The sequence below is a fragment of the Ornithorhynchus anatinus genome, chromosome 6, assembly GCF_004115215.2.
Source record: "Ornithorhynchus anatinus isolate Pmale09 chromosome 6, mOrnAna1.pri.v4, whole genome shotgun sequence".
Classification (NCBI taxonomy): Eukaryota; Metazoa; Chordata; class Mammalia; order Monotremata; family Ornithorhynchidae; genus Ornithorhynchus; species Ornithorhynchus anatinus.
Window position 1 is genome coordinate 13,579,677 of NC_041733.1, and position 12,823 is coordinate 13,592,499.

The 12,823-nt window shown below is 45.9% G+C and overlaps 1 protein-coding gene across 2 annotated transcripts in view; it reads right to left on the reverse strand.

Annotated features, from left to right (window-relative positions):
• Positions 1-12,823, reverse strand: part of LOC100084062 (transmembrane protein 47-like) — a 34,814-nt gene continuing 21,991 nt past the window's right edge. Inside the window, exons 2-3 of one of the 2 annotated variants that reach the window (XM_029067092.2) lie at positions 4,134-4,274; positions 1-492 (exon numbers count right to left, since the gene is read on the reverse strand). In XM_029067092.2, the coding sequence (XP_028922925.1) occupies positions 314-492; positions 4,134-4,274 (320 nt within the window). In that variant the 3' untranslated portion in view covers positions 1-313. Of the gene's footprint in view, positions 496-4,133; positions 4,275-12,823 lie in introns of both variants that reach the window. The other variant, XM_001514540.4, reaches the window with a different exon arrangement.

Here is a 12,823-nt window from a genome sequence, read left to right on the forward strand (position 1 = left end):
GACTTGCCCAAGGCCACACAGGGGACAGGTGGCAGAGCCGGAAATAGAACCCAGGTCTTCTGACTCCAAGGCCCGTAATCTTTGCGCAATTGGAACGCTTCCAATTCTGAATCAATCAATCGTATTTATTGACTGCGTACTGTGTGCGGAGCACTGAACTAAGCGCTTGGGAGAATGCAATAAGACAGTTTTGGTAGGCACATTACTTGCCCTCAAGGCCCCCCGAGAACTCGCCTTTCTGCCCTCCACTTCCCCCCATCATGCCCGTAACAGTCCTGGAACCCAAAATCGTTCGCTCCGGCCAAAGGATCTGCTAGTAATAGGCGTCCTCATAAATGTCTGTGCGCAAGCAGTAGAGAATGGCCCCACCGAGCATGAAAATGGCAGATCCCCAGCCCAGGCCGTAGCCCCAGTTGAACTCATGGTAGGATTTCAGCATGCTGCTGTCGATGAATTTGATCGGGTAGAGGATTAAGGCGCAGACCTGCAGGACTACTACACACAAAGGAAACGGGAGGGGAAAAACAAAGGAGTTAAAACCCAGGATCGATAAACCACGCGACGAAACACCCACCGGACCCCTTCCACTTGGTTCAGCCGCTCGCTATCCTTCTGAAAAATGGCTGGCTTGACTTCTCTCCGATTCAGAGCCAAAATCCATAAGCACATTTTGGGGTTCTGTTGTTCAACTTAATTTAGTTAAATCTTCTTGTCTGGTGAAGTTCAAACATTCCATTTGATCTAAATCAACACACGCTCCTTTTGTCCTGGCTATATTACCATGAAAACGTGTATTAGGAGCTAATGAGAACACGGTAGACTTCCCTGCCCCGGGCTACATCTCTGCTGTTCAGAGACAAGGTAGAATTTATTTCAGAAACACCCGGCAGTATCGTGAAACGAAGAGAATGTGATAACAACCCTAAGACTGTGGGATTGGGGGGAACCTCAATAGACTGTAAGCCCGTCAAAGGGCAGGGACTGTCTCTGTTACCGATTTGTACATTCTAAGCGCTTAGTACAGTGCTCTGCACATAGTAAGCGCTCAATAAATACTATTGAATGAATGAAGAGGAATAGCCACCAAAGATATTTTTAAAATATCCTTTCAAGGGCTTCTCCTGTGGATAGGTAGATAGTGGATAGAGCACAGGCCTGGAAATCAGAAGGAAAAGCCCACGTGAAAGGGCTTTTCACGTGGATGCTGAACCACCATCCACCAACAGAGTGAGAGTCAGGTGGTTAAGGGCAAGGCGGAGTTTCTTCAGGTTCCTTCTCATTAGATAATGGTGTCCAAGTTCAAGTCACACCTGAGGGCCTTGACTTCCTTCTGGAGGTTTGACAGAGGCTGAGGTGTAGGTTTTGAGCTCTAATTAATTTCTTTCGAGGCCACAGACTTTGCTTTGGTTTCTGCCCTATCCCTCTCTCCCTCCTCCAAGGTGAGATTCAATCGGCGGTTGTCGGTTAGGGTGGATAGAAGTTGTGAGAATGCGCAGGGCTTTCCATTCTCCCCTTCCCTTTCTGGAGAAGGTGCAGTGGAGCTAATGCTTTCACCCTCACAGCATTTTGGGTGGGACTGGCAGCAGCCCAAAGGGACTGACCAGAGATGTCCGAACTGTCCATTCCAAGCGCTTAGTACAGTGCTCTGCACATAGTGAGCACTCAGTAAATACTATCGAATGATAGCTGCCAAGATGGGGACTCTACTTTTAGGCCACGCCCGAGCTCTCTCAGACCTAGCCATGGCAAGGAGTGGACTCTCACATGGCATAGCGTGGACAGAGCACGGGCCTGGAAGTCAGAAGGTCATGGGTTCCAATCTTGGCTCCTCCACTTTGTGGTCTTGAGCAAGTCACTTCACTTCTCTGAGCCTCAGTTACCTCATCTGTAAAATGGCCCATGCAGGACAGAGGCTGTGTCCGACCCGATTAGCTTGTATCCACCCCGGCGCTTAATACGGTGCCTGGCACATAGTGAGTGCTTAAAAAAATGCTGCAATAATTATTAGTACCTGGTCACCATTATTATTATTATTATGATTACCTCCGCACACCTCAGAGCCAGGGAAGGGTCTCAAATGGAGTCCCTGAGTGCCCAGCAACTCTGAGGCCAGTCCAGGAGTCTGACCTTCTGGTCAGTAATGTGTCTCTCCTCTACTTGATTCCTGACTGGATTGACTTTTCGCTCCCCCGGATCTATCTCTCTCCGCCTTCTTTTTCCTCTCAGGTTCTCTCTTCGTCTCGCTTTGTTTCTCCTTTTCCTTTCTGGGCTTTGCTCTCTCCTGTCTCCCTGCTCCTCCTCCCTCTCTCGGGGTGTCTCTTTTGATTCGTCTCCCACCCCTTCAAAACCCCATCCTAAATTTGCCCTCACATCCAGAGGCTACAGAAGTGTGAGGTTGTGGTTTCTCCCCTCTGAGCCACCAAATGAAATGAGAACGAGAAGCTGCCTGGCTCAGTGGATAGAGCACAGGCCTGGAAATCGGAAGGAACTGGGTTCTAATCCCGGCTCTTGTTTGCTGTGTGACCTTGGGTAAAGTAACTTCAGTTCTCTGTGCCTCCGATACTTCATCTGTAAAATGGGGATTAAGACTGTGAGCTCCACAAGGGTCAACCCGATTACCTTATATCTACCCCAGCGCTTAGAACAGTGCTTGGCACATAGTTGGCATTTAACAAATACCATTATTATTATTATTATTATTACCCCAGTGCTTAGTACAGTGTCTGGCACATAATAAGTGTTTAAGAAATACCATTTTAAAAAAATGTAGTCCAACCCCAAATGTTTGGAATCCACAGTAAAGTCTAACTTCCCTCCAACCTCTGCCCAAGCCACCCAGAAGGGTTGAAATGAAATATAGTGCTGGGGTACTGTTAGAATATTTTCATTGTCCAGAAACTCTTCCTGATTATAATTATTGACCTATCAGCTTGCCTTGAATAAAATTAGCAGGATTCGGGCCCAGAGAATTAGCCCGGTAACGAAGCAGAGATGAAATGGAATTTGTTGCATTCTCTTTCCTTTCACCTAGGCCACCCTGAAGGGACTCAATCAGTGCTTTCTCACTGAAGATCAACTGCACACCCATCCCAGAACCCCGAGTCTCACACCAATTTACTTTTACCGGAAACTCCTAAATCAGGAATTTCAAATTTTGTGATCTGAGAAGATGAGTTGAAACATTCCTCTTTTAGGCCCACATGTCCCATAAAATTGATAATAATAATAATGATGGTTTATGTTAAGTGACTGCTCTGTGTGAAGCACTGTATTAAAAACTAGGATAAATCCAATATAAGTCAATTAAAGACAATCCCTGTGCCAAATAGGGCTCCTGGCATAACGGAGAGGGAGAACAGGTATTTTGTCCCCATTTTTACAGATGAAGAAACTGAGGTCCAGAGAAGTAAAATGAGTTCTCCAAGATCACACATAAGGCCAGTGGTGGAGCTGGTCCTGAAACCCAGGTCACCTGACTTCCAGACCTGTGCACTGTGAGAAGCAGCATGGCTCAGTGGAAAGAGCACAGGCTTGGGAGTCAGAGGTGATGGGTTCGAATCCCTGCTCTGCCACTTGTCAGCTGTGTGACTGTGGGCAAGTCACTTCACTTCTCTGTGCCTCAGTTACCTCATCTGAAAAATGGGGATTAAGACCGTGAGCCTAACAAGAGACAACCTGATTACCCTGTATCTACTGCAGCGCTTAGAACAGTGCTCTGCACATAGTAAGCACTTAACAAATACCAACATTATGATTATTACTATTATTACTAGGCCACACCGCTGCGTCTCCTGATCGAGACGTACTGATTTCAGAATATGGGTATTAACTGGAAGGAGCACGGCCTAGTGGATAGAACACAGGCCTGGGATTCAGAAGGAGCAGGGTTCTATTCCCGGCTCTGCCACTTGTCTGCTGGAGTGACCTTGGGCAAGTCACTTCACTGCTCTGTGCCTCAGTTACCTCGTCTGTAAAATGAGGATCGAGACTGGGAGTCCAGTGGGGAACGGGGATTCTGTTCAACCTGATTGGCTTGTGTCCACCCCAGCGCTTAAGTTCAGTGCCTGGCCCACAGTAAGCACTTAACAAATATTATTATTATCATTTCTAATAATACTGACAGAACCTTTTACCTGCACCGAAGAGGAAGACGGCAACAACTCGATAATAGCGCCTGTAAGTCCCCAAGCAGAAGGAGATCAAGGAGATGAGGAATGCCAGCAGGGTGATGGTGGATGCCGCCAGGATCAACACCAGAGTGGCCACTTGCCAGTCTACGGGAGAGGAAAAGAAAGGATAAGCACTGGAGCCCTCAACACTCAGTGTGAAACAGTGCCAGGAGGTTGCAGGTTGGAATGGCACAATCTGAACACAGTAGTGATAACCGTGAGGTATTGATTAAGCATTCACTATATTCCATAATAATAATAATAATGTTGGTATTTAAGCACTTATTATGTGCAGAGCACTGTTCTAAGCGCTGGGGTAGATACAGAGTAATCAGGTTGTCCCACACGGGGCTCACAGTCTTCATCTCCATTTTACAGATGAGGTAACTGAGGCACAAGGAAGTTAAGTGACTTGCCCACAGTCACACAGCTGACAAGCGGCAGAGCAGGAATTCGAACCCATGACCTCTGACTCCCAAGCCGGGGCTCTCTCCACTGAGCCACGCTGCTTCTCTGAATCCATCTTCTCTCCCCCTCTAGACTCTCCCCTTTGTCAGCTGTGTGACTTTCGGCAAATCACTTCTCTGTGCCTCCGTTACCCCATCAGTAAAGTGAGGATTAAGACTGCGAGCCCCTTGTGGGACAACCCGACTACCTTGTAACTACCCCAGTGCTTAGAACAGTGCTTGGCACATAGTAAGTACTTACCAAATACCATCATTATTATTAATGTTATCATCATTAAATCCAGGGACAGCTTTGACACCCCAGAGAGGTTTACATCCCATCCCCTCAGCACTGTACTCGTCTGCTCAATTGTATATATTTTCATTATCCTATTTATTTTGTTAATGAAATGTACATCGCCTTAATTCTATCTATTTGCTATTGTTTTAATGAGATGTTCATCCCCTCGATTCTATTTATCGCCATTGTTCTTGTCTGTCCGTCTCCCCCGATTAGATCGTAAGCCCGTCAGAGGGCAGTGACTGTCTCTGTTGCCGATTTTTACATTCCAAGCGCTTAGTAGAGTGCTCTGCACATAGTAAGCACTCAATAAATACTATGGAATGAATGAATAGTTAAGTTCACTTTATTAAACATATTCTTTAGGAAGGGGGATGGTGGAACCAAGATGAGTCATGAATACCTGAGTCAGAGAACACAGTTTGGGAGCAGTGATACTTAATGAAGTTCTCAGTTCACTTTTAAGTACTTTGTTTACTCCCCTCTCTGCCCCACCTCCAAATTCTCTGCAAAGAGCAAAGAGCTAGTGGGAATGGGTGATGCGTAAAGTACATGATCTCACAGCCCTTTGATTCAGATGAGACATCTGCTAGGAATGAATCGAATTCCTTCACTCCCTTCGTTTTGAGTGGCTTTTCTCTTGGCACTCTGGTGAATCGGCGGCCCAAACTGTTGGCTTTACTTCTGGACCTCAGTCGAGCATCGCTGCTCGCTTTCACTCTGGGAAACCCCCTACTCCTGGGTCTCCATTTTCCCTCTCGGAAATCGGGGCGTTGCTACTTTCAGTAGAAAACAAAATGAATGCTTGGAGGATGATTACAAAGGTCTCAGGAAGAGTTCTGGAAATGTCTTCACTGTTCTTTTAATTGGCTGGAGTAAACATTTCGGAATGGAGTTCCACCAATGAAGCTGAATTATGAGAGACCATTATTTATCTCAAGTGTTACAAAAGGGAAAACGTCTCATTTTTGGAAACCTGGAAAATTGCTGAATGAGACCATCTGGCGGTAAACAGACTTGTCCAAACAGACTTGCCCTGACAGGCCTCAAACACATCTGGAGGGTGACTAACAAATTAGCAGATAAGAGAGAGGGAAAGAAAAAGAAGAAAGAAAAAAACCCCATAAACCACCTACTGATAGAAAAGAAAAAATGGGGTACCTGGGAAACCCTTGAGTATCTCAGACTCAGCAATTTTCAGACAGACATTTCTTTGACTCTATTTCATGTTCCACATTAAAATACTAATTTGTTTTGGCTCGTTCTCTTAGGGGATTTCTTTGGATCGCGCCTGCTTATTCTTGTCAGCACAATGGTCTCGTTGTGGATTTTGGCTTTTAAATGATTTATCAAGTGGCTTAGAAAATCCCAACCAAAATATGTCAAAAAAGAAAAGATGTATTAATGTCTGTCTCCCCCTCTAGACTGAGAGCTCATTGTGGGCCGGGAACGAGTCTACCCACTCTGTTACATTGTACTCTCCCAAGCACTCAGTCCAGGGCTCTGCACACAGTAAGTGCTCAATTAATACCACTGATTGAGTGTTTGATTGACTGATTGAAAAGACATCCTTAGGCAATAAAGATTTCAGCAAAGAAAAATAATTTATCAGTGAATTTGGGATTTCCATCAATTTAATAATAATAATAATAATATTGGTATTTGTTAAGCGCTTACTGTGTGCCGAGCACTGTTCTAAGCGCTGGGGTAGACACAGGGGAATCAGGTTGTCCCACGGGGGGCTCACAGTCTTCATCCCCATTTTACAGATGAGGTAACTGAGGCACCGAGAAGTTAAGTGACTTGCCCGAAGTCACAGAGCTGACAAATGGCCGAGCCGGGATTTGAACCCATGACCTCTGACTCCAGAGCCCTTGTTCTTTCCACTGAGCCACGCTGCTTCTGTCATTCATAATGATAATCATCTTGCTTACCTCTCAGACTCCATGAACAAATCCTCCACCAGGGAAATTCTGTAATTTTATTTATCCCTTTGCTCTCCCCAACCCGGCCCCAGCCCTGAAGCCCTTATGTACATAGCCGTAATTTTATTTATTTGCCTGTCTCCCCCACTCTAGACTGTGAACTCGCTGTGGACGGGAATGACACTGTTTATTGTTGTGTTGTACGCTCCCAAGCACTTAGGACAGTGCTCTGCACACAGTAAACGCTCAATAAATTCGACCGAATGAATAAATGAAATGTCGACAGTTCTGCGGTGGAGGATAGGAACTCTCTAATGACCACGCATCGACGCTATCCACAGGTGGAGACATGAAAAATGATTGCACGCCTAATTCTGACTGTGACTAAAATTGCCTGCTGAAGGGGCCGCAGCTCTAGCTACTGTCGGAGACAGGGTTCAATCTGAATACCAGGGATGTCTGCGATGAAAAGTGAGAACGTCCGTGATGGAAAGTGAGAATGCTTGCCCTGAAAAGTGAAAATGCTTGTTTTCTTCTCTTTCTTTCTAAATCAAATGTCCAATTCTTGGGAGAGGTTGCTTAATTACTCCTAAGGAAATGTTTATTGAAATAAAGCCAAAAGTCTTCATTTTGTCTGCTCCGCATAGTGCCGGGAGTGGAGCCGAGAAGGACCGCGGCTGTAAAAGATCCGAAGCTGTTTATGTCTGGAAACTGCCTCACTTGATCTTTCTGTAGGATGTGTTATTTTATGTGATGCGTATTTCCGAACAAGTCTGGAGAAAGGAACCTGAAATTGATGGATTGTAAACTAGAGATCTGACTTGGGAGTTGGGTTCAGAGGGAATTTATGCACCCTGCCAAATTTTATCAGTCAATCGGTGGAATTCTTGAGCACTGTCTACTAGCAGGGCACTGTACTGAGCACTTAGGAGCGTACAGTGCAATAGAGTTTCTAGTTAAAATCCCTGTCCCCTAGGAGCTCACGGTCTAGAGTGGAGGACAGACATTAAAAATACAGTAGGGAAACGCAGTAGACGTGGCAGATCCGGGATTAGAACCCACATCCTCTGACTCCCAGGCATGCACTGGGAGTTAGACAGACTAATGGTACGGATTTTAGAAACCAATTCAGAGTATGAGGATAGGAGAGTCACTGGAATGGGAGTTGGGCACAAAAAATAGAAAGTGGAAACCCCAAATCTCTCATTAAAATACAGATGAGCAAATTCCAATTTTCTTTCAGAGATGCTTCAGGGTATTAGCTTGCTTTAAATGGTTCACCCATGAGTTGGGTTTCGACCCTGCTTTGCAGTCAAATTTTGTGAATGATAACGGCCGTGCTTGCTCCTTTACCCCATTTTCTCCGAAATTCACCAGCAGCGGATACATCAGCCACAAGCGTAAATGCCACACTGCCAACATTTTGGTTCTTCAGATGTACTGTTGGATTTAAGCCTGCTGCAAAAGGCGTGCTAACCTGCACAGATCTCCAGCCTTCCTCCAACGCATAAACACCATAGAAAAGGGCCAGTGGCAAATGAATTTGCTTCTTTCCAAAGGCATTTAGTCACTAAGTTTCAGCCCATCGCAGCCTGACTTGGCAGCAATCTCTCAGGACTAGAATGCAGGAGATCTGGGTTCTAATCCTGGCTCCGCTTCTTGCCCGTTATAGGACCTGGGGCAAATCATTTGACTTCTCAATTCCTCGATTTCCTCGTCTGTAAAATGGAGGTTAAATTCCTGTTCTTTCTCCCCCTTGGCCAGTGAGTCCTTTGTGGTAAAGGGACTGTTTCTACTCTAATTATCCTACTTCTGCCATAGGTCTCAGCCCAGAGCACGGGTCTGGGAGTCGGAAGGTCACGGGTTCTAAATCCGGCTCCGCCACTTGCCTGCTGTGTGACCTTGGGCAAGTCCCTTCACTTCTCTGGGCCTCAGTTACTTCATCTGTAAAATGGGGATTGAGACTGTGAGCCCCAAGTGGGTCAGGGACTGTGTCCAACCTGACAGTGCTCAGAACAGTGCTTGGCACATATTAAATGCTGAACAAGTATTACTACATAGAAAGTGCTTAACGAAACACAGGATTTTTATTAATATTGAAAGGAAGGGGAAAGGCACCGTAGTCTTTTGAGATTGGTCATTTTAACATCGCTATCTGGGAAATTACTAGAATATGTGATGGAACTATCAATTTGCAACCACCCAGAAGAGGACAGGATCCTAAGAAATAAACCCAAATGGCTTTGAGAAGAACAAAATGTGCCAGAGGGGAAAAAAAAATAGAATGGGAAAACACCGGCTAAGCAAACACAGCCTGTGCTACAAGAGCAAATAAGTTTATTAGCTGCAGCAGATGCTTTTTCTACCCACTACCCCTTCCAATTTGAGCAGGTGACTCCTCACTTCTATGAGATTTCTCTTGGGTAGCTCTCCCAACACTTCCTCACTTGGAGCCTTTTTATAACAAAATACCAAACAAACCACCAAACAAATAAGCCAGGAAAACAAATACGTGTTTCATCATAATTTTCTCCATCATCCTGTGCCGAGAGCTCTCTCCGGTGTTGCGTAGCAACATCATAATGTCATGCTTAAGGGCCAATAGAGGGCTTTGGCTGCAAAGCCACCAAGCCCCCTGATTCCCGAATCTCTTCAGCTGTGCCCCGGCCAGGGAATTCCAAGAGGCATCTTTCACCCCACCCTGGTTCTGGCTCTTCAGGAATTACATTTTTTCCTTTTTTCTCCGCTGAATATTCCTCAAGGCCGGATGTGGTATGCCGGAATTGGAATCCCACCCAAGCCTGGAAATCTGGAGCTGGGTCCCACCTGCCTCGTGCGGGGTCTGTATATGGCCAGATGCCCCAGCTGGGCCCAACCCCCTTTCCCGGAAGAACAAGGAGGGGAGGCAATCATGTCACCCTTGCACATGGATTTGTATTCTTTATTCACCCCTTCCTCAGCCCCACTGCACTTACGCACAGCAGCACGGCGTAGTGGGAAGCAGGATTGCCGTAGTAGATCGAGTACAGGCCTGGGAGTCAGAAAGTCATGGGTTCCAATCCCGGATCTGCCACTTGTCTACTGTGTGACCTCGGATAAGTCACTTCACTTCTCTGTGTCTCATCTCTAAAATGGAGATTGAGACCGTGAGCCCCACGTGGGACAGGGGCTGTATCCAACCTGATCTGTTTGTATCCACCCCAGCACTTAGTACAGTGCTTGGCACATAGTAAGCGCTTAACAAATATCGTAATAATAATAATTATTATTAGCTCTAATTTATTTATATTAATGTCCATCTCCCCCTCTAGACTGTAGGCTTGTTATGGATAGGGAACATGCCTACCAACTCTGTTATGATGTGCTCCCCCAAGAATCCTCTGCACATAATCAGCATGCAATAAATACAATTGATTGACCTGTATACATTACTATTATTCATAATAATAATAATAATTGTGGTATTTATTAAGTGATTACTTTGTGTCAGACACTATACTAAACACTGGGGTAGATACAAGGTCGGATATAGTCCTTGTCCCATATGGGGGTCACAAGCTTAGTCACCATCTTACAGATGAGGTAACTGAGGCACAGAGAAGTAAAGTGACTTGCCTAAAGTCACACGGCAAAGAATAGGCAGAGGGGGGATTGGAACCCAGGTCCTTTGACTCCCAGGCCCATCCCTGCCTGTTGCTGAGATTGGTAGTGTGCCCCAAATCCACTTCATTTATCAAAAGTCCCAGTACCCTCAGTCCAAAGAGGCCTGAAACTTGGGTTGGGTAGAGGGGTGGGAGTGGGGAGGGGTGCTTTCTGTGGGCAGGTTAGTGTATCATGACTCCCTACTTCAGAGAGTTGCTAACTGGCCCAGTTCTTTGGATAAGCTCATTATCTGTTATGTTTTACTGTATCCTCCCAAGCACTTGGTACAGTGCTCTGCACATAGTAAACTCTCAGCGATACCGTTGTTGGATTGAAGCTTCGGAACCTTGCCTTTCAGTCTACAATCACCGAGGTTGTAGAATCACTATTAACACTAGAAGCAGCATAACCTAATGAATAGAGCCTGGGCCTGGAAGTCAGAGGACCTGGGTTCTAATCTCATCTCTGCCACTTGTCTGCAGTGTGACACTGGGCAAGCCATTTCACTTCTCTGGACCTCACTTAATTGATCTGTAAAAAGGGGATTGAGACTGTGAGCCCTATGTGGGACTGGGACTGGGCCCAACCTGATTATCTTCTATCTACCCCAATGCTTAGTGTAGTGCCTGGCACCTAGTAATCGCTTAATAAATATCATAATTATTATTAACAAAATGAAAAAACACCCTCCCCTCAGGCCTCGAATGAAGAGTCTGTTCCCCAAACCTAGAGAGCCACCTTCAGCGGCTACTACTCTCTACAAAATCGTTAGAAACAATTACAAAGCTTCATTTCTGTAAGATGTGAAATGGGCAGCAGATCCCAAGGCTGACAACCCAGCTCACATCTGAGGATTGAAGAATCGTCTCGTGAAAGATCTAACTCTAGCTTGGAAAGCTATTTGAGGATCCCCTCCCTAGTTGAAATAGGGTCCCAACCCCATTCTGGAAGTTTGCACTGAGATTGTAAAGTCCAGTTCGGTTTGGGTCGGCTAATGGGATTTTCCGGCTGGAGCATCTTCGCCAATTCAGTGCGCCTGTCTGACCTGGTACTGGCAGATGACAGCAACAAATGGTCGATGCTGTGCTGTGGCACCCTGGCCCAGAAGGGAGTAGCCTTGGTAGCCACTAGCCACTATGGTGTTCACTGACCACTGGCCTATTTTTAATGGTATCTGTGCTAGATACCAGGGTACTACGCGTTGGGGTAGATATAAGCTAATCGGGTTGGACACAGTCCCTGTCCTACACGGGGCTCACGATCTTAATCCCCATTTTCCAGATGAGGTCGCTGAGACACAGAGAAGTCAAGGGACTTACCCAAGGTCCCAAGGTCACACAGCAGACAAGTAGCAGTGCTGGGATTAGAATGTGGCTCCTTCTGACCCCTAACTTGTGCTTTATCTGCTAGGTCTCCTTCTCTTCTTGGACACTGTGAGCTTCTTGTGGGCAACGATCACATCTGCCAACTCTGTTGTGTGATTCTTTCCCAAGCGCTTAGTAAAGTGCTTTTTCTGCATACAGTAAGTGTTCAATAAATACCATGGATTGGCCAGCTGTTTTTCAGGATTCCTGCGGGGTGTATCCATCTTGTGGGGTGTCCTAGGTGGTTCTTAAGTCACAGATCATCATCACTGACGATAGAGCGCCAGTAGGCAGTCCCATACTTGCAGTGCTAGGGTTAGAACTTAGACCTCCTGAACCCCAGAAAGCCTTTGCTCTTTCCTCTGGACAATACCAGGGCAGTGGAGTCAGTCAACTGTATTAGCTGAGCACTTACTGTGCACAATGCACTGTACCAAACACCCGGGAGAGTACAATATAACAATATAACAGACACATTCCCTGCCTACAGTGAGCTTATAGTCTAGAGGGGGAGACAGACATTAATATAAATAAATAAAATTACAGATGTCTACATAAGGGCTGGGCGGGGGGATGAGTAAAGGGAGCTAGTCAAGGTGACACAGAAGGGAGTGGGAGAAAAGAAGGGCTTAGTCAGGAAAGGTTCCTGGAGGAGATGGGCCTTCCATAAGGTTTTGAAGGTGGGGAGAGTAATTGTTCGTTGGATAAGAAGAGGGAGGGCACTCCAGGCCAGAGGCAGGATGTGGGCGAGAGGGCAGAAGGGTCCAGGGAGCACACGACTCAAGCTGCAGTGGAATCTAAACTGATTTTTCCAAATGAGATTCATTTCCTTGTCATTCACCGCTATTTCCCAAACCATAACCCGGAGTCCATAGAGGACTACTACAAATCAAAGTTTAGCAATCATATTGCTGCAAACAGAAAAGCTCTTCCGTATAATAATAATAATGATGATGGTATTTGTTAAGTGCTTACT